The sequence below is a fragment of the Leopardus geoffroyi genome, chromosome C2, assembly GCF_018350155.1.
Source record: "Leopardus geoffroyi isolate Oge1 chromosome C2, O.geoffroyi_Oge1_pat1.0, whole genome shotgun sequence".
Classification (NCBI taxonomy): Eukaryota; Metazoa; Chordata; class Mammalia; order Carnivora; family Felidae; genus Leopardus; species Leopardus geoffroyi.
Window position 1 is genome coordinate 83,120,919 of NC_059333.1, and position 22,636 is coordinate 83,143,554.

The 22,636-nt window shown below is 55.2% G+C and overlaps 2 protein-coding genes across 10 annotated transcripts; one reads left to right on the forward strand and one right to left on the reverse strand.

The window, feature by feature from the left end:
* Positions 1–4,989: 4,989 nt before the first annotated feature.
* CHRD (chordin) lies at positions 4,990–14,539 on the reverse strand. 5 transcript variants are annotated; one of them, XM_045502745.1, is made up of 23 exons: positions 14,276–14,538; positions 13,942–14,045; positions 13,287–13,419; positions 13,008–13,136; positions 12,819–12,918; positions 12,608–12,695; positions 12,106–12,247; positions 11,850–11,990; positions 11,684–11,766; positions 11,460–11,607; positions 11,205–11,311; positions 10,951–11,070; positions 9,570–9,726; positions 9,005–9,225; positions 8,441–8,554; positions 7,823–8,086; positions 7,646–7,739; positions 7,472–7,528; positions 7,079–7,182; positions 6,520–6,622; positions 5,949–6,103; positions 5,679–5,778; positions 4,990–5,450 (listed from the first exon to the last, which is right to left on the reverse strand). In XM_045502745.1, exons 1-23 carry the CDS (start codon positions 14,421–14,423, stop codon positions 5,398–5,400), a joined length of 2,865 nt encoding a protein of 954 aa, XP_045358701.1. In that variant the 5' UTR covers positions 14,424–14,538; the 3' UTR covers positions 4,990–5,397. The 5 variants fall into 5 exon arrangements, 3 of the variants coding, with proteins under 3 accessions (XP_045358701.1, XP_045358699.1, XP_045358700.1); XM_045502743.1 differs by having other exon boundaries at positions 4,990–5,453; positions 14,276–14,537; XM_045502744.1 differs by having other exon boundaries at positions 4,990–5,453; positions 13,287–13,416; positions 14,276–14,536.
* A 1,799-nt stretch (positions 14,540–16,338) lies between these two features.
* Positions 16,339–21,689, forward strand: THPO (thrombopoietin). 5 transcript variants are annotated; one of them, XM_045502755.1, is made up of 6 exons: positions 16,339–16,664; positions 18,018–18,175; positions 18,400–18,527; positions 18,827–18,913; positions 20,390–20,557; positions 20,799–21,689. In XM_045502755.1, exons 2-6 carry the CDS (start codon positions 18,163–18,165, stop codon positions 21,459–21,461), a joined length of 1,059 nt encoding a protein of 352 aa, XP_045358711.1. In that variant the 5' UTR covers positions 16,339–16,664; positions 18,018–18,162; the 3' UTR covers positions 21,462–21,689. The 5 variants fall into 5 exon arrangements, with proteins under 5 accessions (XP_045358711.1, XP_045358713.1, XP_045358710.1 ...); XM_045502757.1 differs by lacking the exon at positions 16,339–16,664 and having other exon boundaries at positions 16,687–18,175; positions 20,799–20,879; positions 20,996–21,689; XM_045502754.1 differs by lacking the exon at positions 16,339–16,664 and having other exon boundaries at positions 16,687–18,175; positions 20,811–21,689.
* The last annotated feature ends 947 nt before the right edge of the window (positions 21,690–22,636 follow it).

Sequence of the window (22,636 nt, forward strand, 5' to 3'; positions counted from 1 at the left end):
CTTCCCCGTCATCTTCCTTCATCTCCCCTCAGAAAGGGTGCTGGTCAGGACCCAGCCCTCCATAGTGGGCACCAGGGCCACCAGGAAGAGCGGGGGCAGCAGCAGGAAGTGCAATAGCTCCCCAGGGCGTCCTTGCCATACATGTACAAAGTCACAGCCACAGCCACCTGTGCCAGTCTCGTGTGCTGCTTCACCGGCCATGCCAGGCTCATCTGGTCCACCAGTTCCTGGGCTGGAAGGACCTGTCTGTGGCAGAGCTGTCTTCCTAGAACCCGTGCTGAATGCAGACAGCAGCCTCTCTTGTCCCCGCATGGAGAAGGACTCAGTGGGGTGCTCAGTGGCAGCTCCCCTTCCCCTGTCATTTGCTACCTTCACCCATCCCCCACCTCGTTCCACCACACAACTGGAGAGTGAGGAGTCTCTGTCCCTGCAGTAGGACCAGGGACTCAGCCAGGCATGCGGGACTCCAAAAGAGGAGGAAGCCAAAGAGGAGGAAGCCGCGTCTCAGCCAAGGAGCCAGGCCAGCCAAGGCATGCGAACGTGAGAACACGGTGAATGACTCCTCCCAAGGGACAGCTGGGGCCCTGGCTGCCAGGAGACAACCCCGCTGGCCAACCTCTGCTGCCCACATGGATGGGACAACCTTCAGACCCACCCAACACCCATCAGCTGAGGAGCTGGGACCCCACTGGCTCTAGTCAATTTGCTGAAAATCAAATCACTCAATGCCAGTTTGCCAAGTTTTCTGAGTTGGTGAGGACATTTTCAAAATTTCTGGGTTTTTGCCTCCACTGGCATTTAAAAAAATTTTTTTAATGTTTATTTTTGAGAGAGAGAGAGAGACAAAGACAAAGCACAAGCGGTGGGGGGGGGGGGGGGCGGGAGAAGGGCAGAGAGACAGGGAGACACAGAATCCAAAGCAGGCTCCAGGCTCTCAGCACAGAGCCCAATGTGGGGGTCGAACCCACGAACAGTGAGATCATGACCTAAGCCAAAGTCAGCCACTTAACCGACTGAGCCACCCAGGTGCCCCGTCCACTGGCATTTTAAATGCAAAGGGTCAGATTTCCCTTAAATGCAATCCCCTGCTTCCCCTATTTGTGCAAATTTACTTGTTCTCCAGCTCCAGAGGTATACAAATACCTCCACTGGGTCAAGGACAGACATCACTCACTTCACAAGTGGGAACAGAGGTGCTGCAGGGACAGGACCCAAAGTGGAGTGCAGGGCAGACTACAACTTAGAAAATACCCAGGGATTTTTTTTTTATTTTTTTAGTGTTTATTTATTATTGAGAGACACAGAGAGAGAGATAGAGAGTATAAGCATGGGAGGGGCAGAGAGAGAGGGAGACACAGAATCCGAAGCTGGGTCCAGGCTCTGAGTGGTCAGCACAGGGCCTGACATGGGGCTCGAACTCACAAACTGCGAGATCATGACCTAAGCCGAAGTCGGACGCTCAACCAACTGAGCCACCCAGGCGCCCCAGTACCCAAGGATTTTTAAACAGCAGCTATCCAGGGGTTGGAATTCTTTCTTTCTAACAGGTGACTTCTTCTTTCTTCCTCACACGTCTGTGTACTGCCATAATTGTTCACAATGACTTACTTCTGTGATGAGTAAAAGTAATTCTGGCAGCTCCTTTTTTTAAATAAAAACATATATCAAAGGCCAACGATGTTATAAGGGGTGGCTGCATCCTCGGTGCATAATCATTGCACAATCCCTAAGAATTCCTTCATCTGTCATCTTCTTTTTAGTTGAATTATAATTGACACACAATATCACATCAGCTTCAGGTATACAATATTTTTGACATCTTTAACAAAGTATTTCTGGGGGCGCCTGGGTGGCTCAGTCGGTTGACCATCCGACTTCAGCTCAAGTCATGATCCCACGGTTGGTGGGTTCGAGCCCCACTGTCAGGCTCTGTGCTGGCAGCTGGGAGCCTGGAGCCTGCTTCGGATTCTGTGTCTCCCTCTCTCTCTGCCCCTTCCCCCTCTCTCTCTTTCTCTCTCTCTCTCAAAAATAAACATTAAAAAAATTAAAAATAAAAGACCAACAAAATATTTCCGGTATCCCATACATGTTCTCTGTGCTTTTTTTCCTTCACACATTGTCTCTGACTACCTAGAACATGGTGAATGAAAATATGTCCCTCCCGGCCCACCTGGTGAGCTCCCTCCTCGGCCCAACTTTATTACTTTATGAAACCTCCCCCTCTGTTACTCTTATTGTGCCAGAAGAGTCACACTTTTTCTATTTCCCGTGATCTTTGTAAACAGAAGCCGAACGCAAGAGAACAGTTGTTCTGAAACTTTTTCCAAGGCAACCGATTCTTCTCTGGAATGCAGGCCTTCACAGAAGTGGTGGCCAAATGGAAGGAGAGTGGGGCCTGTCCTCCCCACTCCCAGGAAGCGCCCAGGCTACTCCCCCCGCCTCCCAGTGCCATTGCTCCCTCTGCCCAGAGGGAGGCACCGGCACTCGCTCCCTCTCAGGGTCTGAAAACGACTGCTTAAGTCATCACCATCCATTATTCTACTACCTGCACAGACGCTACCCTGAGTTGTGGCCCAACCTGAACCGGTGGGTGCTGGCAGCGCCACCTTGCGATAGCTTCACGTGGCTGTCCATCACCTGACACCGAAATCTGGAAGTGCCGTATAAACGCCTGCAAATGGTGTCACCGCGGCCCGCCTCGGCAGCGGTTCACGAGTCGAAAGCCTCCAAGCGGAGGGCTGCACGCGGAGGAGTTGTCTTCTCACAAAGCAGCTGTGCCAGAACCACCCCCATTTCTCCTCTGGCCAAGCGGGGCCCCTGTGTCCTACCTTCCATCTCTTTCTGCTGGAGAAGTGTGGAGGCTCTGTCAAAGCCTCTGCGAAGTAGAAGGCCTGACTGACACACTTTAGACATCAGATTTTAAGTCTCACCAGCAACTGTTTCAAGACACTGAAATACGCAACCCCAGGGCAAACGGGCTTCTTTTCAGGTGGTGGTGTTTTTAGAAAGGGAAAGAGCTCTCTGGGTCTTTGTGGTTCCCTAAAGGGGAACAGCTGGGGTGCCCTCTTGAGGTCTCTACAGGTCAGGGCTTCCAGTTTGTCTGACGTGTTCCTCATTCATACGCTGCACAGGGCTGGACATCCGTGGTCACCACACCACCTTCCTGGGGCTCGCAGGGCCTGGGGACCAACCAGCTTTGGTGGGGACGCGGGCTATGACAGGTGTTTCAGGGGCTGGTGTCTGAGGAGAGCCCTCCTCTGCCTGGGCCACTAGCTGTCCATTCATTTGTTCAGCTGACATCCCCTGACACTGCTCTGAAGCCCTGATGGGTCCTGCGGGTCAGGGTCCCTGGGGTAAACGCATCGAGCCAGACTGTGGATGCTCACTGCCCCTGCCCTTCCTGTCGTCTTGCGAGCATCAGTAGCAAACTCGTGTTAAACTGAGGATGAAAATTGCCTTTTCAACCAATGCTTCTTCCCACGAAGTTCCCTTGCCAGGGAGGACGGTACCGTCAGCACATCCGTTCCTGGGCCAAATCCTCCTTCTCACCACACCTGGCCCTGTACTTCGTTCTCTGCCTTTAGCCCTGTGCCAATCCTGCTGTTTGGCTTCCCTAGCTGACCCTCGCGATCCCCCTACTGGCAGCCAAGGCTCTGGGCCCAGCCCAGTTTTCCCCATCCTTATCATCCTTCATCTCCAACCAGCCTCCCCACTCCCCCTGGGCATTCGGCAGAATATCTCATAATGGAAACCCTTCGCCACACTTCCCAGACTTCCCCCTGCCTTTCACTTCCAACCAGCTCCGGGAATCCTACCTCAGCCAGAGTGCCTTTCCAACTAACGTGTGCCAGGCCCAGAGCTGCGGGGTTCACGTGTTCTGATCGGATCCTGTGAGGGAGATACCAGTTTCACAGAAAGGAAACAGGGACTTGACTCCCGAAAGTTAAATCACTGAGCTAGCTGACAGCAGAACTGGAGCTCCAAGGGGCTAGAACAATAACTTCTTTAGGACACACACCATGCTTCATCCTACACACGAAGGCTAGGATTGCTCTTTCCCACTACCCAACCAGGTCATAAAATTCCATCCTCACTTTATCCCGCATTGTTTATACAAAAGATAGATCTGCAGGTACATGTATCTGCTCTCTACCCTGACACTCTTCTTTCCCTTGTGCCCCTGAGCTCTGTGGGAATGCCCAGTTGCTGATGGCAGGAATGGGGAGGAACCGGAGAGAGGTCTTATCTTATTCTGTATACCACTTGGTACCAAGATATGCTCAGCCAAGAACGGGGCCAGGGCCTGATTCCAGTCTACTCTGATCCAGATTTGCCCCAGAATTGGTTCCAAATGCAATTCATTTCCAGAAAAGAATAACAGGGGCTTGGTTGCCTCACTTTAAACAAAGAAGACAGAGGCTGGTGGCACTTTTGTTTCTCTCTTTGGAGCCACTTCAAACATAGGGTCAGCAGGGTGGCTGGGTGGCTCAGTCAGTTAGGCATCTTGATTTTGGCTCATGTTATGATCTCACGGTTCGTGAGTTCAAGCCTAACGTCTGGCTCTGCACTGATAACACGGAAGCCGCTTGGGATTCTCTCTCTCCCTCTCTCTCTACCCCTCCCCTGCTCACACACACAACTCTTTCTCTCTCTCTCTCAAAATAAATAAATAAACTTAAAAAAAAAAAAACATGGGGTCAGCAAAATGCCAACCATGAGTAGACCAGTGGAAACCACATTTGTGTCTAAATCCTGCTTCGGGTTGCCTGAGTTCTTGAGGCTCTGGTCCATCTCAGTGACATTGCCAGGCCCCTCTGTGGAATCCCACAATGCCAGCCAACAGCTATGCCTCCACTCCCCTTCTCCAGGTCTCCTCCTGCTCCCCAAGGCTCAGAGGGAAGCCCCTGGAGTCAGGGCTCCCACTCTCAGACCTTCTCCATGGAGGCGCACTCAGGTCCCTGGCCACAAAGAAACAACTTTTAGCCCTGAGACTGAAAAAAAAAAAAAAGTTTTAATAAATACAAAAATCTCCAATAATGACTCTGCTCAGCTCAGGGGCAGCAGGAGTGAAGTGGAGGGACCCTTGGTGCTGAGTGAGGATAAATTAAAAATCCCAATAAGCCAGTGACATTATGTACAGAAAGAAAGGGGTTGGGCTTCTAAGGCAGAGGCCGGAGGGTGACTGGGCAGGAGTCAGAATGGCCGTGGCCTTGGCCTGCCCTGGCTGCCCCTTCCCCTTGTGGAATTGTGGTTCCCAGAGGTAGTGGGGGGAGGGAGAAGAGGCAGAAAAGAGCCGAAGGCACTTGATTTCCCACAGGAGGATGCAGGGCCCTTGGCGCCACTCCTTCTCCCAGCCCAGGCCCCGTCCTCTTGGTCATGTGGCCTTCTGGCTGCTCCCTAGGAGCCTTCGGCTTCTTTCTCAGGCTCTGGAACTGTCCTGGTCTCTGGGGCTGCTGGAGACAAAAGGGAATACATTTTGGAGACAGAGGAAATTGGGCGGCACGGAGGACACAGCGGAGCATCTCTGTTCTAGGCCCAGAAAGGTCAGAACTTTTAAACAAGTCAGCACACACAATCTGTGTGACTCAGTCACCCGTGAAGCAGATGGCACTGCTCCTGGCAGGCAGCAGGTGCCCCCTTCCCTCCCGGGGTGCCCCACATACAGCCCCCTCGCTTACATCGCCGGGGTGAGCAGTGGGAGCAGCAGCGACTCTCCTTCCCTGGACCGCAGGACAGTGGCAGTGAACAGTCATCCCGCTCACAGTGGGGCACCCCTGCCTGGTGCCAGACAGAGTAGATTTTGAGGGTACCCAGAGGCACAGGGGAACAGCAGCCTCCAGCCTCTTCAGGGAAGCCCACTCCCAGGAGCCTACCCTCCCTGGAAAGGTCTCCCCACTCTAAGCCAGGTCCCCAATGCCCATCTCACACAGAGCCCATTCCCCACTTACTCCACATCTGCAGGTGATACAGCTCATCTCCCCAAAGGGAGGCACCGAGGGGTGCCAGCTCTGGCTCTCTGGGAACCACTGCCCTGCAAAACGGCAGCCCCGGGGCCCATCGGCCTGCATGGGGTCCCCCAATTGGGGGTGGGCCCCTGACCCCACTGTTGGGAGGGAGGAAGAGATCAGCAGATGTGAGCTCTGTAAGGGCCACCCAGGTTTTATTTGTTTTTGAATCTCCAACACCTAGCAGTTTCTGGCACTTAGTAGGTGACAAATCTGGGTGAGAGGATGGATGGATGAATGGATGGATGGATGGATGGATGGATGGATGGGAGGGAGGGAGAAAGAAAGGGAGGGACGTGTAGGAATTGGAACCCATCATAGCCCACTAATAAATACATGCACATTCTTTCCAGTGCGTTTAGAGCCCTAGCTCCTAGGCACAGAGCAGTGCTCAGTAAACGCTGAATTAGCTGAGAAGTTCCTTCCATCCACCTTCACTATGCACCCCCTCACCCATGACAAGCCAGTAAAGCACCTCAACTGCCCCAAGAGGCCTCAGTGCCCACCCCCTCACCTGGACACTGTTTGCAGCAGTCAGTGGGGTTGGCACGGACAGGCTGGGCACAGGCCAGCCGAGGACACTGCACCTTCTCACAGTGCACCTCTCCAGTGCCCCCCTGTAGGGATCCATTGAGGAATGGGTGTCAGAAAGGAAGGGGAGCCGAGCCTCCTGCTTCCTCCCTCTCCTTTCCATCCCTCCAATGTCGTATTTCCATGGCCTTTCACTCAGAGGCCCTGGGCTGGTGCGTTATATACCTGAACTCAAATGCTCACGGTAGCCCTGCAACATAACTGCTATCATATCTGCTTGCAGGAGTGGAAAGGGAAGTTCAGGGAGGTACAGAAAGTGCCAGGGCTATATGGAGCTGGTCAGCTGGCAGAGCCAGAATTCGCACCCACATCAGCCCTTCCCTTTTCCTGCAGGGAGCTGATTCTCAAAGCTCAAAGGACTTTTCAGTGTTTTAATCCTTGAGCCTCCCTCACCAAGGCTGGGCTTTTCCCTCTGGCAGCCCCCTCCCCACCTCTGCAGACCCTGCTGGGTTATGGCACCAGAGAGGATTGGGCAGCCATACCTTGCAGGTGCAGACAGCACACTTAATTAAGCCAAAGGGGGGCACGACAGGGTGCCACCGGGTGCCCGCTGCCCGCCAGCTCCGGTCACCATCAAAATAGCAGCCTGGGGGACAGGGAGGAAGGGGGGGGGACAGTGCCCAGCTGCTGTGAGTATTGAGCTCATTGGCTGGGCCCACAATCAAGGCTGGAGTCTCAGGCCAACCCCATACTAGTCTAACACCAGGACCCATTTGTGGACCAGTGACTCTAATGAAGCCTACCAGGTGTCATTCAGAACCTGTGTCCTTCAGTCTCCCCCCCCCCATATATATTCTCACTCTTTTGTGCCCCTCCTGGTCCCACCCAACAGCTCCCCTGGATTCCTCATCCCTGCACACAGACTTCCAGCTCACCCTCTCCAGGGTCTCTGCTCCGTGACAGCCCCGACAGGTCTCTGACATCTTGCTTCTCTGTGGAGCCAAAGAAGTAGTGAAGGCAGAGGATGGCGGCCCCCCTTCCCTCCCTAGAGGCCTCAGCCCCTACAGTGGACCTTCCACTACCCTCTCCCACTGGGACAGGTCACTCACCGGGGCACACAGGACAGCACTGGTCTGGTGCCTGCACTGGGCTCGGACAGCTGGGCGGCGGGCACACCACGGGGTCACAAATCACTGTGCGTCTCTACAAAGAGAGGTGGGGTGGTTGGCTGGGACCCTTGCCCCAGAATCCAGACCCCAGTGCACCCTTCCGCAGGGGCATCCTACCTGACAGGTGCAAAGCGAGCAGAGCGGGTCGTAGTTAGGCGCCCAGCGAGCCCCATGGGGGCGCTGCTGCCCCTCAAAGAAGCAGGTGTTGGGGTCTCGCGGCCGCCCGGGGCCGCCGGGCTTGGCTGGCGCGGGGGCGTCCTGGCCAAGCACAGCCGGCAGCGCGGGCAGCGCGGCGGCCGCTGAGTCCGGCGCCCACGCTCCTTCGGCCCCCGCCGCCGCCAGGCGCAGGCCGCCCACCTCGCACTGGTTGGCGATGTGCACCTGGGAGGAGAGGCGAGTTGAGGCAGCACCCGGGCTCCCTCCGCGTCTCCACCAGCCTCGGCCAGCCCACCTGCCCGAGACACCTCGACCCCTGAGCACCTCCGCGTCCCAGGAGGATGCTATTAGCACCAGCAGTCACCCCAGTGACCAGAGACAGGGTGGTCTGCTGCCAGCCTCGTCATGTACCTTGTCTGGCTTTATCCTCCCAACCAGCCAGGGAATGTGATACTACCCCCCCCCACCCCCCACCCCCCCCCCCCCCCAGGGCTCAGAGAGAGCAAAGTGACTCAGGCAAGAGCACACAGTGCGGGCTCAACTCTGAAACATCCCCAGCGGCCCACACTGCCTGCCTACCTGCCCCCGGAGCTCCCCGTGGGGGCTACCCTTGGTGGTGATCAGCAGGGAGGCAGTGCCCTGAGCCAGGTGCCGCAGCAGCTCAGGCTCCAGGTCCTTCACCACGCCCTGGGCCTGTAAGAGCCGGGATAAGGGATGGGAACAAGGCCGTCCAGGGCTGCACCTACCCTTCTTAATTCACAGATGAGAAACCGAGACCCAAGGAGGTTAAGTAAAGTCTTCAAGGAAGTGAGCCCATTAATGGTGGTGTGGAGCTCAGGAAGCCAGGCCTCTCTGACTCCAAGTCCACCCCATTTGAGGGGTTTTGCTCCACCCCACCTGCTCCTTTGGAGGTTCAGGATGTTACATGCTATCCAAGAGATCCCACCAGAGAAGGACACAGGAAGGAGAATGGATAACAAAAGTCTGAGTCAGATTCATACCCGGGTCTGTCTGACTTCCGAGCCCATGTCAGCTCTGCCATACCAAGCTACCTGCTCTCTGCTTTCCCCGCCACAGGCCCACACAGCCCTTCGTGCTAAAAAGCAGATACTTTCAAAGCTGCCTCCACCATCATGTCCTCACCTCTGGGCCATAGAATCCCTTCAGCAGCCGCCGGGGCCCTGGCATCCCAGGAGGCCCTAGGAGGTGGGCAGTGACTGTGCCCTGTTCTGAGCCACCAAGCCCGGCCAGCAGCACTTCATAGTGCAGGTGACAGTGGGTATCCAGCGAGAGCCAGGCATGTCCTGCTGCCTGGCTCTGCACAGGGGGCAACACCAGGGCTCCTGCCAGGGGCACGGGCAGTGCTGGATCCAGACAGAGGACAGGTGACAGATGAAAAGGTGGCCTGGAGCAGCCCGGTATTCCCCATCTCCCCGGCCTCCCCCAACATGCATTCCACAAATTGGCCGACACCGTCCATAGGCCCAGGGCAGGTTGGAGGGGGAGGCAAGCAGCAAGTTTTAGACCCCTGCACCATGGCAACAGAGAAGGTCTCCCAGCAGGGCCACCCTATACATCCCCACCTTCTCCAGATGCCAACCTCGAGCTCAGGCACAGAGAAAGACACACCAGGCTCTGGCACCATGCTCACATGCTTGAGTCACAGATCACAGGACACCAAAGGGCAGGCAGATCCCAGGGCACTCACTGTCGTGGCGGGTGCTGTGTCCACTATAGGGCAGGGCAGCCACATGCCCCCTCAGTTCTCCATCTGGGAAGTCCTTGGTGCCCACATTCAGGAACAGCTCATTCTGCAGCAGCATATGAGCCCCTCGGGCACCCAGTCCAGGGCAGACACCCACAGCCTGGAGGACAGGGAAGGATGCCAGACTTAGATGCCCTAGCTGCAGTCTGCCAGATTCCAGACGAACCCCTCCTCAGCTTTCACATAAGCCCAAGGTTCCGAATGTCTTCCATGTTTTCTTACACCCAACACACTTCTACACACGCATAACACTGGATAAGAACCTTGAAAGCCCAGGTTCCAGTCCCTTCTCTGCCATTTCCTACCTATGTAACAATCTTGAGGAGTTATTTAACCTGTCTGATCCTTTGCTTCATTATCTATAAAATGGGAACTGTAAGGGCCAAAAATAATATAAGTAAGGCAACCAGTGCACTATGTAGCATGTAGAAAGGCTCAGTAAGGGGCACCTGGGTGGCTCAGTTGTTTAAGCCTCTGACTCTTGATTTCGGCTCAGGTCATGATCTCATGGTTTATGAGTTTGAGCCCCACATCCAGCCCTGCTACGAGCCCCGTGTCAGGCCCCCCTACAAGCCCCACGTCGGGCCCCACATCAAACCCCACGTCAAGCCCCACACTGGGTTCCATGCCAATGGGATTCTGTCTCCCTCTCTCAGCCCTTCTCCTGCTCTCTCTCTGTCTCTCTCTCCCTCAAAATAAATAAAAAATTTTTCAAAACCTTTTTTAAAAGTTTAAAAATGTTAACTATAGGGGCGCCTGGGTGGCGCAGTCGGTTGAGCGTCCGACTTCAGCCAGGTCACGATCTCGCGGTCCGTGAGTTCGAGCCCCGCGTCGGGCTCTGGGCTGATGGCTCGGAGCCTGGAGCCTGTTTCCGATTCTGTGTCTCCCTCTCTCTCTGCCCCTCCCCCGTTCATGCTCTGTCTCTCTCTGTCCCAAAAATAAATAAACGTTGAAAAAAAAAATTTTTTAAAAAATAAAAATAAAAATAAAAATGTTAACTATAGGGGAAAAAAAAAAAGAAGGATTCAGTAAGTGGCAGCCATTGCTATCACATTTATAATTATATGGTCTCCCTGTCCAACTCCTCCTCCCATTTGATGTGAGCTTGCTGAGGACAGGGGTCACACCTGATTTTCTTTGTATTCCAGTCTCTAGCCCGAGGCTCACTAAAAACATGTCCAGTGAGTCAACGTGTCAGTGAGAGAATCTGTTAGTGAGTGAATGATTCTGAACATCTCTGCTCATCCAACCTGGCTTCCCACACCCCTGCATTGTTAGCTCTGGGGTGTGGGCCCTGTGGCCTGGCTCTGCCTGAAGTACTCACTGTGTGTCCTCCCATCTGGAGTCCAGCCATGCGGCACAGGACGGTCCGCTGGTTCCTCCGCTGAGGCTTGGTCTCCAGTGTCATGGCCACCACCTCACTGCCTGTACCTACCACTTGTACCTGGTGGGCAGGGTTGGGGAGGGCAAAGTGAAGTGGCAGAGAAGGCCTGGGGCCTGAACCATGAAGGCCAAAGCCCGACACCCCCACCCCACCCCCCCGCTGCCCTCCCACCTCCTGCAGCCCCCGACTCTTACCTGGTAGATCAGGGAGCCATTTCCTAGTAGTGTAAGGCTGGCTGAGCCGGCTGCACCCGTCTGAACTGGGATCAGGGCATCGGCCCCGCAAAGAACGCTTTGCAGGACTGCAGAGGGGTGAGATAGGTGGAAGCCGGCTTGTCCTACAGCCATTCATACGCCCAGCCCACAGGATGCCTCCCATACCCACCCCAGCCACTTGTCTGTGCCTCTTGGTTGTGTGTGCCCGGGGTGCCAGGCCCCACCCTGCCTCACCATCGCAGCTCTGCCTGGCAGCAATGTGTCCACTGATGCGCAGCCCTGGCCCACCTGCCCTCTCCAGGGCCATCGTCAGCTCCCCCTGCACCAGCCAGTCCATCTCCTGGGCTGTCAGGTTGGGCAGCACCTCGGCAAAGCCTGGCTCCTGGAGGGAGAGCAAGGAATGGTGGGGGCAGCAAGAGGCCAGAGCAGGTGGCAGCAAGAGCCAGACCCTCACTCACCTGGACCGAGGCATTGGCGTAGAGCTCTCGCAGCAGCTGCCCCTGATGTAGAATCTGGAGCCGCAAGGGAACCTGGCTTGGCCCTGCAACAGCCATCCGTATGGATGCCTCTGACAGACAGGTGCTCTGCCTCCTCTCCTCACTTGCCCTGCCCCCTCCCACTTACCCCCACTCCTGGGTTCCAGCAGCCCACGGAAGAGCAGCAAAAAATGCAAGGAGTCCTCTGTGTCACTGAGAGTGAGTAGGGTGATGCCCCCTGTGCCAGGCTGTGGGGGGCCTTCCAGAGTCAGAATGGCACTGAAGGTCTCTGGGGGAAGGAAGACCATGAGAGCCCATCAGAAAGTCCCCTCTTCAGCCCACTCCATTCCTGGGGATAGAGAAGACTCAGAACTTCATGTCCAGGGGCCATCTGCTCCCCTCACCTGCAGCCAGGGCCCGGTGCCGGATGAGAGGCCCCCAGACCTCCCCTGAAGGGTTAGTGGGTGTCACAAGTGCCACATGTAGCTGTTCTGCCCTAAGGAGCCGCAGAGACAACCGAGGCACTGCCCGCCACACCCCACAGACCTGGAGCAGAGAGACAAGAAGGTCCTACTCAGACAGTATGTAAGACAGGCCAGCTGAGAGGCCTAGCTCTGGTGAGGAAGGAGTACAAAGGAGCCCCCAAGCCCTCCTAGGAAGCTGAAGAAGGGGCCCTGGAGCCAGAGGCTGGGGTCCAAATCCTGGCTCAACCACTTACTAGCTGTGTGACCTTGAGCAAATCACATTCTGCTACTGAGCCTCAGTTCCCTCATCTGTAAAATGGGCATCATAATGTCAGTGCTTTCCTCTCACTGGGCTGTTATGAGGACCAAAGGAGGCATTGCAGAGCACGCCCTCAGCATAGCGCCCAGACTGGAGAAGCACTCATAAATGGCATCATCTCACCAGGCCATCTTGACTGGGGGCCGCAGGGTGTTCAAACAGGACGCTGCCAGTGGAGTCTGAGAAGCGGATTCGAGTAGGGCGGTCCAGCCTGGGAATGAGGGTCTGGTGAGTATGGGCTCTGAGCCTAGGCCAGGAGCAGCTCCTCCAACCTCTCCCAACTCTCCTTCCCCAGTCCCCAGCTGGCCCCTCCTCCCACCTTCCCCTTTCTCACTGCCTGTAGGAGATGGAGAAACGCAAGCTAGAGCGCAGCAGAGACACTCGGGCCCGTGCCACGGCCTGCGACCTCGGCCCTGTCAGCAGCGCCACGAAGTCTGTGAGGAAAAGATGTCCCTAGTATCGTCACCCACTGGGGCAGCCCGGCCCCAATCACAACCCCAACTCCTGCCTGGCCCCTACCTACCGGTGTGGCCGTCTCCGCGCGTCCGATCTTCAGAGCCTGGTTCCCCGCGGTCGCTGTAGCTGCGGTGCTCTGGATCCCGCGGATACTCAAAGGCCAGGCCTGTAGGCTGCCTCTCCGGACCGCTGCGCTCTAAGCCGGGAGTGGGAAACACGGGCTTCAGCTGGGCACCGAGAAGGCAGTCGGCGGTTTCATCTGCTCCATCCGCCCCATCCATCCTTGTGGTTCAGGACCAGCTACCACTGCCCTGCCGCCCTCCCCTTACCGCGGAGCGGGCCTTACCCTGGGGACAGGTCTGGCAGCAGTGTCCCGGCAACTGACGGGGCTGCACGCAGGCCAGGGTTGGGCACTCAGGTTTGATGTTCTTGCAGCTGACCCTGCCCGGGGCCCTTGAGCGGCGACCCCACTGAGGCTGCTTGCAGAGAAGATGCAAAAACCAAGTGAGTGCAAGATGCCAATTGGTGAGACCCAGGGCGAGCAGGGGAGAGTCAGGACCAGAGCAAGGTCATCCCATGGAGTCAGACCACTCTGCTTCTTACAAGCTCTGTGACCCTAGACAATTTATTTAACCTCTCTGGGACTTAGGGTCCCTATCTGGAAAATGGGGGAAATAATAGTGTGTATCTAGCAGGGTTGTTCTAGGAGTTAAGTGAGAGACAGACGAAACCGTTGGCAAAGAGCCTGACACATAGTAGGTGATCAATAACAGTCAACACCTGAGACTTGAACGGGGCACTGCCTCCCACCAGGAGAAAAAAAAAAAAAAAAAAATATATATATATATATATATATATATATATATATATATATATATATCCCAAATACCTGCAGACTCGCTTCTTTATCCTCAGCGGCTCCGAGTGCACCCCGACATCCCGGGACGCGAGCGCTCCCCCACCCGCAAGGGCCCCCGGCTACGGCCGCTTGGTCCACTCACCGCCTCACAGGCGCACAGCACGCAGCGCATCACCCCGAAGGGCTCCCCCAGGTCCGGGTGCCACGTCTCGTCCAAGGCATAGACCTTCCCGCCGAAGGAGCAGCCTGCGGGGACGGGCTTGGCTGGCGGCCGCTGTCCCGCTCCTGCGGTGTGCCCGCCCCGGGCGCCGCCGGCCGGGCCCTGGGTCCCCCGGCACGACGCGCCTCGCGACCCGCGCCCACCCCTCCAGGCAGCCTGCCGAGCTGAGCCACCTGCGCCCGGCGCCCCCTCCGGGCGGGAGCAGACTTGCCCCGAGCCGGACTCTGCCTGCGCGTCCCTCTAGGCGCCCACCTACCTGCCGCTCCCCGAATGGGCAGCGGCTCCTTCTCGGACCGGATGGGCAGCGCGGGCGGCTCGGGGCCGGCGCCGTGGGCCGGCCGGCAGCCGAGCAGAAGCAGCCCGAGGAGCAGCAGCGGGGCCGGCGGGGCCGGGAGGCTCGGCATGACGCGAACGGGACAGCTGGGGAGGCGGGAGGGAGGAGGGAGCAGGAGAAGGAGGAGGGAGGTGGGAGGAGGGCCGGGCCGGGGGCGGTACGGCGGGAGGGGGCCGGGGCCAGGGCCCGGGCAGTGCGGCGAGGGGCTCGTCGGGCGGCGGGAGTCGGCGCCGGGCCGGGCCGGGCGGGGCGGGAGGAGCGGCCGGGAGGAGCGCGGGCGGGCGGGCGCTGACCCGGGCCGTACGCGCCTCTAGTGCCCTGGGCGCCGGCTCTGGCCCGTTTTATGCCCCGCGCCCGGCGCCCCGGCCGGGGGCCTCCTCCTCAGCAAACGGGGCGGCGGCGGCGGCTCGGCGAGGGGCCGGGCTGAGCCCGGGGGGTCCGGCCCAGCAGCAGCGGCCCGGATCGCGAGTGGGGGAGGGGAGGGAGGGGCTGGGACGGGGCAGGGGAGGAGGGAGGGGCTGCAGGGGAAGGGGGAGCGGAGGGGGTAGGGGGAGGGGAGAGACCAGGGGGCGCGAAGAGGGGAGGAGAGGCGGGTCTGGAGCCCCCCGCTGCCGGAGGCCACAGGGCGGCTGCACCGGGAGGTGCGTGTCCAGCCCGGGACGGGAGCCCCAGGCCAGGGAGGGGCAGAGGCTGGGCCTGAGGCCTGGGCCGGCCACTGGGCTAGTACTCGGTAACTGCCGGAAGGATGAAGACTTGTCTTTTAAGGATGACAACGTGCACCAAAGGCCGGTCAACTGATCTCCCCTACTGTGGGCCCACGGCACCTCTCAAACCCCACACTACCCACACTCTCTGTCTAGCTTGTGTCCCTATCTCTTCTCTGAGGTCTGTCCTCATTCTACTGGTCCCCAGGAAGTCCCATTTCAGAGTCCCATTTCTGTCTGGTGACAGTGTTTCCCTCCCTACGGTAACCTGTCCGGAGGCCCATCTAACCATCCTCATCCCCAGCCTCACATCCTTTCTCACCTTCTTCCTTCACGCAGGGGACCCTCTGCCTCTCCACCCCACCCCCAACCTCCTTTGTCTTGGTTTCCTGGTCTTGACTGCCTCCCTGTCCCCTCCCACACCCATTCACCCACCATCCTCCCAACCATCCCAGCACCCTCCTTCCTAATCTTGGGAGGCATCTCATCTGGCTGAACTGGAGAATTCCGGGATCTAGGCCATCCTCCTTAGCTGACAGCCCCATCCTTGGGAGGAGGAGCAGAAGGGGAAGAACTGAGGTGGGGGTGATGGGAACAAGGTCAGGCCAGGAGGCCCCTGAGGACAGAGACTGTGAGGAGACTGGGATTGAGGGGAAAGCAAAGGAACTAGAGCCAGGGCCAAAGGAAGAGGGGGGCCAGCAGGAGGTATTTGCGGGGGAGGTTCAGCAGCTGTCTTCCCTAAGACAGGGACACATGGGCCTGGTTATTCTTCTTGTCACATATGGAGTGGTAGGAGATGGAAGAGGGAGAAAGACAGGGCAAGTGCAGGAGAGCTTGGGCACAGAGTTAAGTGGCCTTAGCTGTCTGAGCTGCTGGGCCCTGAGCTCAGCCTCACCCCCACCCCCTCCCTACCACCACCACCACAAACAGCCCTCACCGTGCAGTCCTCTCAAATTGTCCAAACGCTTTCCCCACAACACTGACCAATGACAGCGTCATTCTCTAAAATGGGCAATACCCACATTCCCACTGGGAAAGGGGAAATAAGACATGACTCCGAGAGGGTTATAGGAAAGAAAAGCAGAAAAGCAAGAACCCTAATGGATTTCAACAGCAGGTGAAAAGAAATTTAGCCAGTCAAGAACTGAAAAACCCACCAATATATCTAAAACCAGAACCAGACCTTTGTGACTCTTCCCCAGGAACAAAAATGTCCTGCCCGATTCCTCCTAGAAAAAAACCCCGTTCCCCTCTCATCTCCTTCCCCAGCCAGGTCCCAGGTTCCCATCTCCTAGAAAAAGATGGATCCCTCTGTTCAAATCCTCTGTGTGGTGTGCGTGGGTGGAAGAGCTGGGCTCCGCTGGTGGACCATGGTCCAGGCAGGGGCTCCATGTTCAGTGCGGGTGGGAGGAGAAGGCGTCACTTCCGGGGGCCTTCGCCAGTGTCTGGTAGCTCCCTGCTCTCTGATTGGGCAGAAGTGGCCTGGGCAGGCGTGTGACCCTACTGCTGTGGAGGGGCTGTGCCCCAACACTACATGTCTTCCTACCCATCTGCACCCCAGAGGGCTGCCAGCTGTGCACCTGGGTCCTGGAGCCCTTCTCCACCCGGTGAGTGGCAAGCAGGTTTTGGAGTTAAGTGAGGGTAGGAAGGACAGGAAAGAGGAATTGGGCTTTCAGCTGGGGGAGGGGCAGGCAAACTGGAACCTACAGGCACTGACCTTTGTCGAGAAGAGTGTAGCCTTCCCAGAATGGGAGGAGCAGGACAGAGCAGGGGTAGGGGGTGGGGTGCTGGGTTCTGAGGGACTGATCTCAGACTTGGAGGAATATAGCAGTCCTGGCGGGTCCTAAGGAAAGGGGACATGTGCTCAGGGAGAAAATAAGAAAGGTGGCACATTTAGGGCTTAGGACACATAGCATCAAGCTGGACACAGATCCAATCCCCATTCTTACCCAGCCATTCCTAGTTAGCTTAAGGTTCTGAATTGTGGGACCGGAGAAGCTGGGACGAAGGAGAGGGTAATGGGAGGAGGGCTCATGCATGTTGACAGACCTACAGGAAATCCCAATATTGAATCAGGTGCAGGCCTCTTTGCACTACTCGTCAAAGAAGGAGGAGGCCATGTGGGGGGTCCTGCAAAGGAACTGGAAGGGTTCTGCAAAGGGGGCAGGGAGGAAGATATGGGCTATGAGATGGATACGGTGGGTGTCCAAGGCGAGGTAAGCCATGTAAGGTGGGTACCTCACTCAGCAGGTGCCCATTCCTGGGCATCTTGCCTCAGGTGGCAAGTCCCAAGACTGTTAGCCCATCTCTTCACCTTGGATAACCCAGTATTTCAGGACTGGGAGTGTAAAGAAAAACGCCAAGAGGCTTTTGGGTGGGGGGTAAATGGAAAGAGAATGATAGGTTCATTGCTCCCATACCACCTTCTCATAATCTTGTAATCACCAACCCCTAGTAGTCCAGTTTTGTTTTCGCCCAACTCACCTCCTCAGCCCCACTCCCCAAGCCACCCCTCAACACATTGCACATGTTTACTAGCTCCTCACCTTGACCCTGTATCCAGCTTTCCAACCTCTTCTCCAGGGCTTATGCCACAATACTTCTGTTCCCTTTCCCTGTCCTAGATTGTCTCCAACCAAACAACCAAGGTTGCTCAGAATTTGAGGCCAGTTAAGATGTGTGTGTGTGTGTGTGTGTGTGTGTGTGTGTGTGTGTGTGTGTGTGTATACAGATTCTGTCCTGCTCTCAGCAGGGGGCTGGTGCCCCACAGCAGATTCACCAAGGAGCCTGACAAAAAGGAGACGCAATATGCTGCACTCACACGGAAACCTGGGAGCAGTCAGAGCTCTAGCAGTTCTAGGCTGGTCGGCGGCTCACACCCTCCCAGCAGCTGTTCCCCCCAGCCAGGCAGTCTTTTCCTTGACACCTGATTAAATGTTCATTATTCCTGTCACTTGCAGGATAGATTCCAGACCCTCTTCCTCAGCCCACCTGTGCCCCACAGTGCAAGAAGTGCAAGAGCCCAAGCCGCCTCCATGGCCCCAGGAAGGATTCAGGGGAGAGGCCCCATCCAGGGAGCCACTCCAACCAGACAGCGTGGCCAGAATGGAGCTGACTGGTAAGAACACACTGGAGGGACCTAGGGCCAAATCAGAACATGGTTAGAGAGGAAAGACAAAGGAGATGTGCTGCAGGGGTGGAGGGCTGAGGGAACCCAATCTCCTGGGAATAAGGCTTCTGAAAGGCAAATTCCCTGGATTTCAAGTCTGGGTCTTAAATGGGAATTCCTGGACCACCACCTGACAGTGATTTCTTCTTTTTCAACCTCACTTCTCATCTAAGAACTGCTCCTCGTGGTCATGCTTCTCCTAACTGCAAGACTGAATCTATGCCTTCCGGCTCCTCCAGCCTGTGACCCCCGTCTCCTAAATAAACTGCTTCGTGATTCCCATGTCCTTCACAGCAAATTGGTGAGAATCTCCCAGCACTCACCCCTCTACCCATTAACTGGTTAGACGCCCTTACTCCCATCACTTCCTCTCACTCCATGATCCAAGCACTGTTGTCCCCATATTGTCTTTGGTGAGATCACCGCCTCCCAATCACCACTCCTTGACAAGGATTACGATTTGCAATCTAGCCCATTTTAAAAGCTCTAGCCTGGATATATATTGCTCATGGAAGTCTATCTTGGTCACGGGGTCACCATACCCCCCCCCTTTATTTGAGCTCCCTTCTCCACCTCTCCACCACCCATCTTTTTCAATAGAGCCAGTGCCCAGACGTTAACCCTTTGTCCACACCTGTCCTGCTGCCTGCTGTGGACTTTAGCCTGGGAGAATGGAAAACCCAGAAGGTAAGAAAGTCATTCCTTCCTTTAGTTTCCCTAAATCCTGTCTTCATCAGTTTTGTACTGCTTCTCATGGATTCTTTAAAATTCTTGAGCCCCCTAAGAATATCTCACTTTCAGCTTGGCCACCCTAACCTAATCTACATTCCACTATGATGTTGTCCTCTGGACAAGGTGACTTACAGTCCTAGTATGTTAAAATAGATTCAAAGCTGAACACCAAGGAAAGCTGGATAAAAGTCGCTTATGGCCATGCCTTTGACCTAGTCCCGTGCAACCTTCTTAAGTTAGCATGAAGAAGGAAGACTGATCTGTCATCCTCAGATGACACAAAACTGGGAAGCACCGCTAAAATAACAAAAGGCAGAATCAAGATTCAACTTGCTGAAAGGCTAGGTCAAAAACAAGGTAAAATTTAACAGAGATATACATAAAACTGTACATTTACTCAAAGTAATTAAATAAAGTCCTATTCCAGCTTCCAGGCCACGATGCCCCCCACTTCCTTTATATAAACTTCTAGCCCTAGAACTTACTATGAAAAAGATCCGGGAGGACGGAGTTGACCTCAAACAGCAGCTATTTTAAAAGCTAGTGATTCTAGCTGGTTTTAGATGTCTAGCATCCGCATTGTGGAAATACTCCCTAAAAAACAGTAAATGGATTGCACTTAACAGTACTGGACTGAGTACCAGACATCCTCCTCAAGATAAATGCTAATTTATTCAGAGGGACCATATTAAACTAGCATGTGTCCAGAAGGAAGAAGCAACCTGAACAGTGAGAAGCTAGAAAACAGGTTATGTGAGGAATGGCTTAAAAAAGGGCGGTGAGGGGGGTTGCTGTCTGAGTAGTTTGGAGGAAAGTGGTAGTCTTGTGGTATGGCTGGAAGTGCTTTAGTCTGAGGCTCAGGAAACCTGGGAGGGAGCACGCCTTTTAAGATCAAGCTCTTCTATCCTCAAGATCCCCAGAATGCCCTCTCTTCCCTCAGGTCTTCCAGGGGGACTGGGCCAGGGATGAAGGGTGGTCCCTAGGGATCCCTTGCAGTTCTGTGTCTGCCATTTATCAGTAAGCCCCCTTCCTTCATTTTTATGATCTCTGTGATGGCCTTATCTCTACATTAAGTTTTAAAAAACCATATGACCCTAAGATTTTGTAGCAGAAAGAGTGAACTGGCAACACTAGAACCCAGAGGTAAAAGCTGTAACAGCTCAGATTTCAGCATATAAGGGGAAAAAAAGAACTTTTCTGACTGAAATTAAGTGTGAGACCAGGCTGGGTTACTGGACACCGGAGTTACTCAAGTAGAGGCCGATGACCAATTGTCGGGAGACTCTGAAGGAATTCCTGTGCTGGGTGGGACTTTGGTCCTGTCCAATTCTCAGCTCCTATGATTCATCCCCCTGGCTACTCCTCGGGCTCCCCACCCACTACTAGCATGCCCTTTGAAGCGGGCCCTTCTCCCTTCCATCTCTTTTGCAGGAGCAGACCAAGGCACAGGACGTTCTGGGAGCCGCGACCCTTCTGCTGGAGGGAGTAATGGCAGCACGGGGACAACTGGGACCCACCTGCCTCTCCTCCCTCCTGGGACAGCTTTCTGGACAGGTCCGCCTCCTCCTTGGGGCCCTGCAGGGCCTCCTAGGAACCCAGGTAAGTAAATCCTGAGTCAAGGGGACTACAAAGACTGTCCTTTGCTGACTTAGCCCCCTTGGAAGACCTGAGGGAAGAAAGGAGAATTCTGGGAATCTTGAGGGTAGCAGAGCTGACCTACTAAGGAGTGCTTTCCCCAAGCCATAAAGTCCGGGTGCTGGCACCTTATCTTTCCCTATAGACGAGAGAGACACGATATCTGGCCCAGATCTCTGGCCTCAGGCCCATCCTCTGCCCACAGCTTCCTCCACAGGGCAGGACCACAGCTCACAAGGATCCCAATGCCATATTCCTGAGCTTCCAACAACTGCTCCGAGGAAAGGTGCGCTTCCTGCTGATTGTAGTAGGGCCCACTCTCTGTGCCAAGCAGGCCCTGCCCACTACAGCTGGCCCAAGCAATACCTCTGTAGTCCTCACACTACACAAGCTCCCAAACAGGACTTCTGGATTTTTGGAGACAGACTCCCGTGTCTCAGCCAGAATTACTGGCTTTGGACTTCTGAAGAGGCTGCAGGGATTCAGAGCCAAGATTCCTGGTCGGCTGAACCAAACCTCCAGGTACCTAGACCAAATCCCTGGACACGTGAACAGGACACACGGACCCTTGACTGGAACTCATGGACTCTTTCCTGGACCCTCACCCAGGGCTCTAGGAGCCCCAGACATCCTTCCAGGAACTTCAGACATGAGCTCCCTGCCACCCGACCTCTGGCCTGGATATTCTCCTTCCCCAACCCATCCTCCTACTGGGCAATACACACTCTTCTCTCCTTCACCCACCTCACCCACTCCCCCGATCCAGCTCCAGCCTCCACTTCCTGACCCCTCTGTCACACCCAACTCTGCCAGTCCTCTTCTAATTGCACCCCACCCTCACTTCCAGAATCTGTCTCAGGAGGAGTAAGGTACTAGGGCCCTGCCAGCTTCAGCACTGTATCCCAAGTAAAGTTCCCTTACCCGGAGGGGAGGCCCTGGGAATCAAGTTATACCAGATTTCCTGCTTTCACCTGAAACCCAAAGCCCTGCTAAAGCAGGATACACAGGACAGAAAAGGGGATCATTTTTCACTGTATAATGTAAAACTTCAGAAGCTATTTTTTTAAGCTATCAATAATATTCACTAGAGCGTCTAGTTATCTTTGGTCTATTTTCCGCACAAATTTACAGCTTACTAATTTTCTACATGCTCTTTTTCATACGGTAATTATGCAAAGGGCTGGTCTGGCCTGGCTTCTGAACAGAGGTAGAGACTAACCTTATGTCAGAAAACAGAGAAAAGAAGAGCTTTGATTTTTTTTCCTCAGAACTAAGGTTAGTGTGTTTCTCCCCTTTACTATCATTCTCAATAGGGCTCTGATCTCCTTTTCTTAGGAGATCCTTACTCTTGAAAAATGAATGAGAAGTTGTCTCTCAGAAAGGCCGTCTCTACATAATCAACAAAACTGAGCCTATATAAATAAAGAATAAATAAGAACACCCAAAAGCTAACAGAAAAGCAAAGGAAAGAGATGTTCTTCTCAGGGGGCAATAGATCTCCCCCTTCCCTCCCCTCCCAAAAAGTTAACAGGAAGCCTTGGAGAGCCTCACACCCCAGGTAAGGCTGTGCAGACAGTTCAGTCAAGACAAAACCTGGATGTGACAGCTGAGCAAACAGCGAGAGCTTCAGCAGCTCAGCAGGAAGCTTTGCCAGGCACGGGTTCCTGCCTCCCTCCTGTGGAGGTCAGGGGGAAGTGCAGGAAGTGGCAAGAGTCAGTCTCCTAGGGCTCACACAGCAGGAGGGACAAGTACAAGTTGAAGGCTCATTTCCCAATCCCAGAAGCACACAGTATCTAAGAAGCTGCCCTATGTGACCACCATGAACTCTGCTAAGGATTCTCTAGAGAAGCCAGGCTTATGGGGCCTTGCAAATAAATGCCGCTGTGGTGCCTCTGAAAAGGTTTATTATTGCCCAAAACAAAAACTCCATTGCACAGGTCAACACTACCTCCAGAGGCTCCTGTAGGAAAACTAATAGCAGCTTTTTCCTCTTCCCTCCCCGCAACTCCCCAAAGGAAAGACGACCATGTAGGTAAAACAGCC

What these genes read in the sequence shown, in the direction of transcription:
- THPO (XM_045502753.1), top strand. Translation starts at nt 17,992, where the DNA reads ATGTTCATTATTCCTGTCACTTGCAGGATAGATTCCAGACCCTCTTCC. An exon ending in GAGAATGGAAAACCCAGAAG is followed by an intron (nt 18,914 to 20,389) that starts GTAAGAAAGTCA and finishes TCTCTTTTGCAG; the next exon opens with GAGCAGACCAAGGCACAGGA. An exon ending in AGGGCCTCCTAGGAACCCAG is followed by an intron (nt 20,558 to 20,798) that starts GTAAGTAAATCC and finishes CTCTGCCCACAG; the next exon opens with CTTCCTCCACAGGGCAGGAC.
- CHRD (XM_045502743.1), bottom strand. Translation starts at nt 14,423, where the DNA reads ATGCCGAGCCTCCCGGCCCCGCCGGCCCCGCTGCTGCTCCTCGGGCTG. An exon ending in CTGCTGCAAACAGTGTCCAG is followed by an intron (nt 6,104 to 6,519) that starts GTGAGGGGGTGG and finishes CCCTCCCAACAG; the next exon opens with TGGGGTCAGGGGCCCACCCC. An exon ending in GTATCACCTGCAGATGTGGA is followed by an intron (nt 5,779 to 5,948) that starts GTAAGTGGGGAA and finishes GTCTGGCACCAG; the next exon opens with GCAGGGGTGCCCCACTGTGA.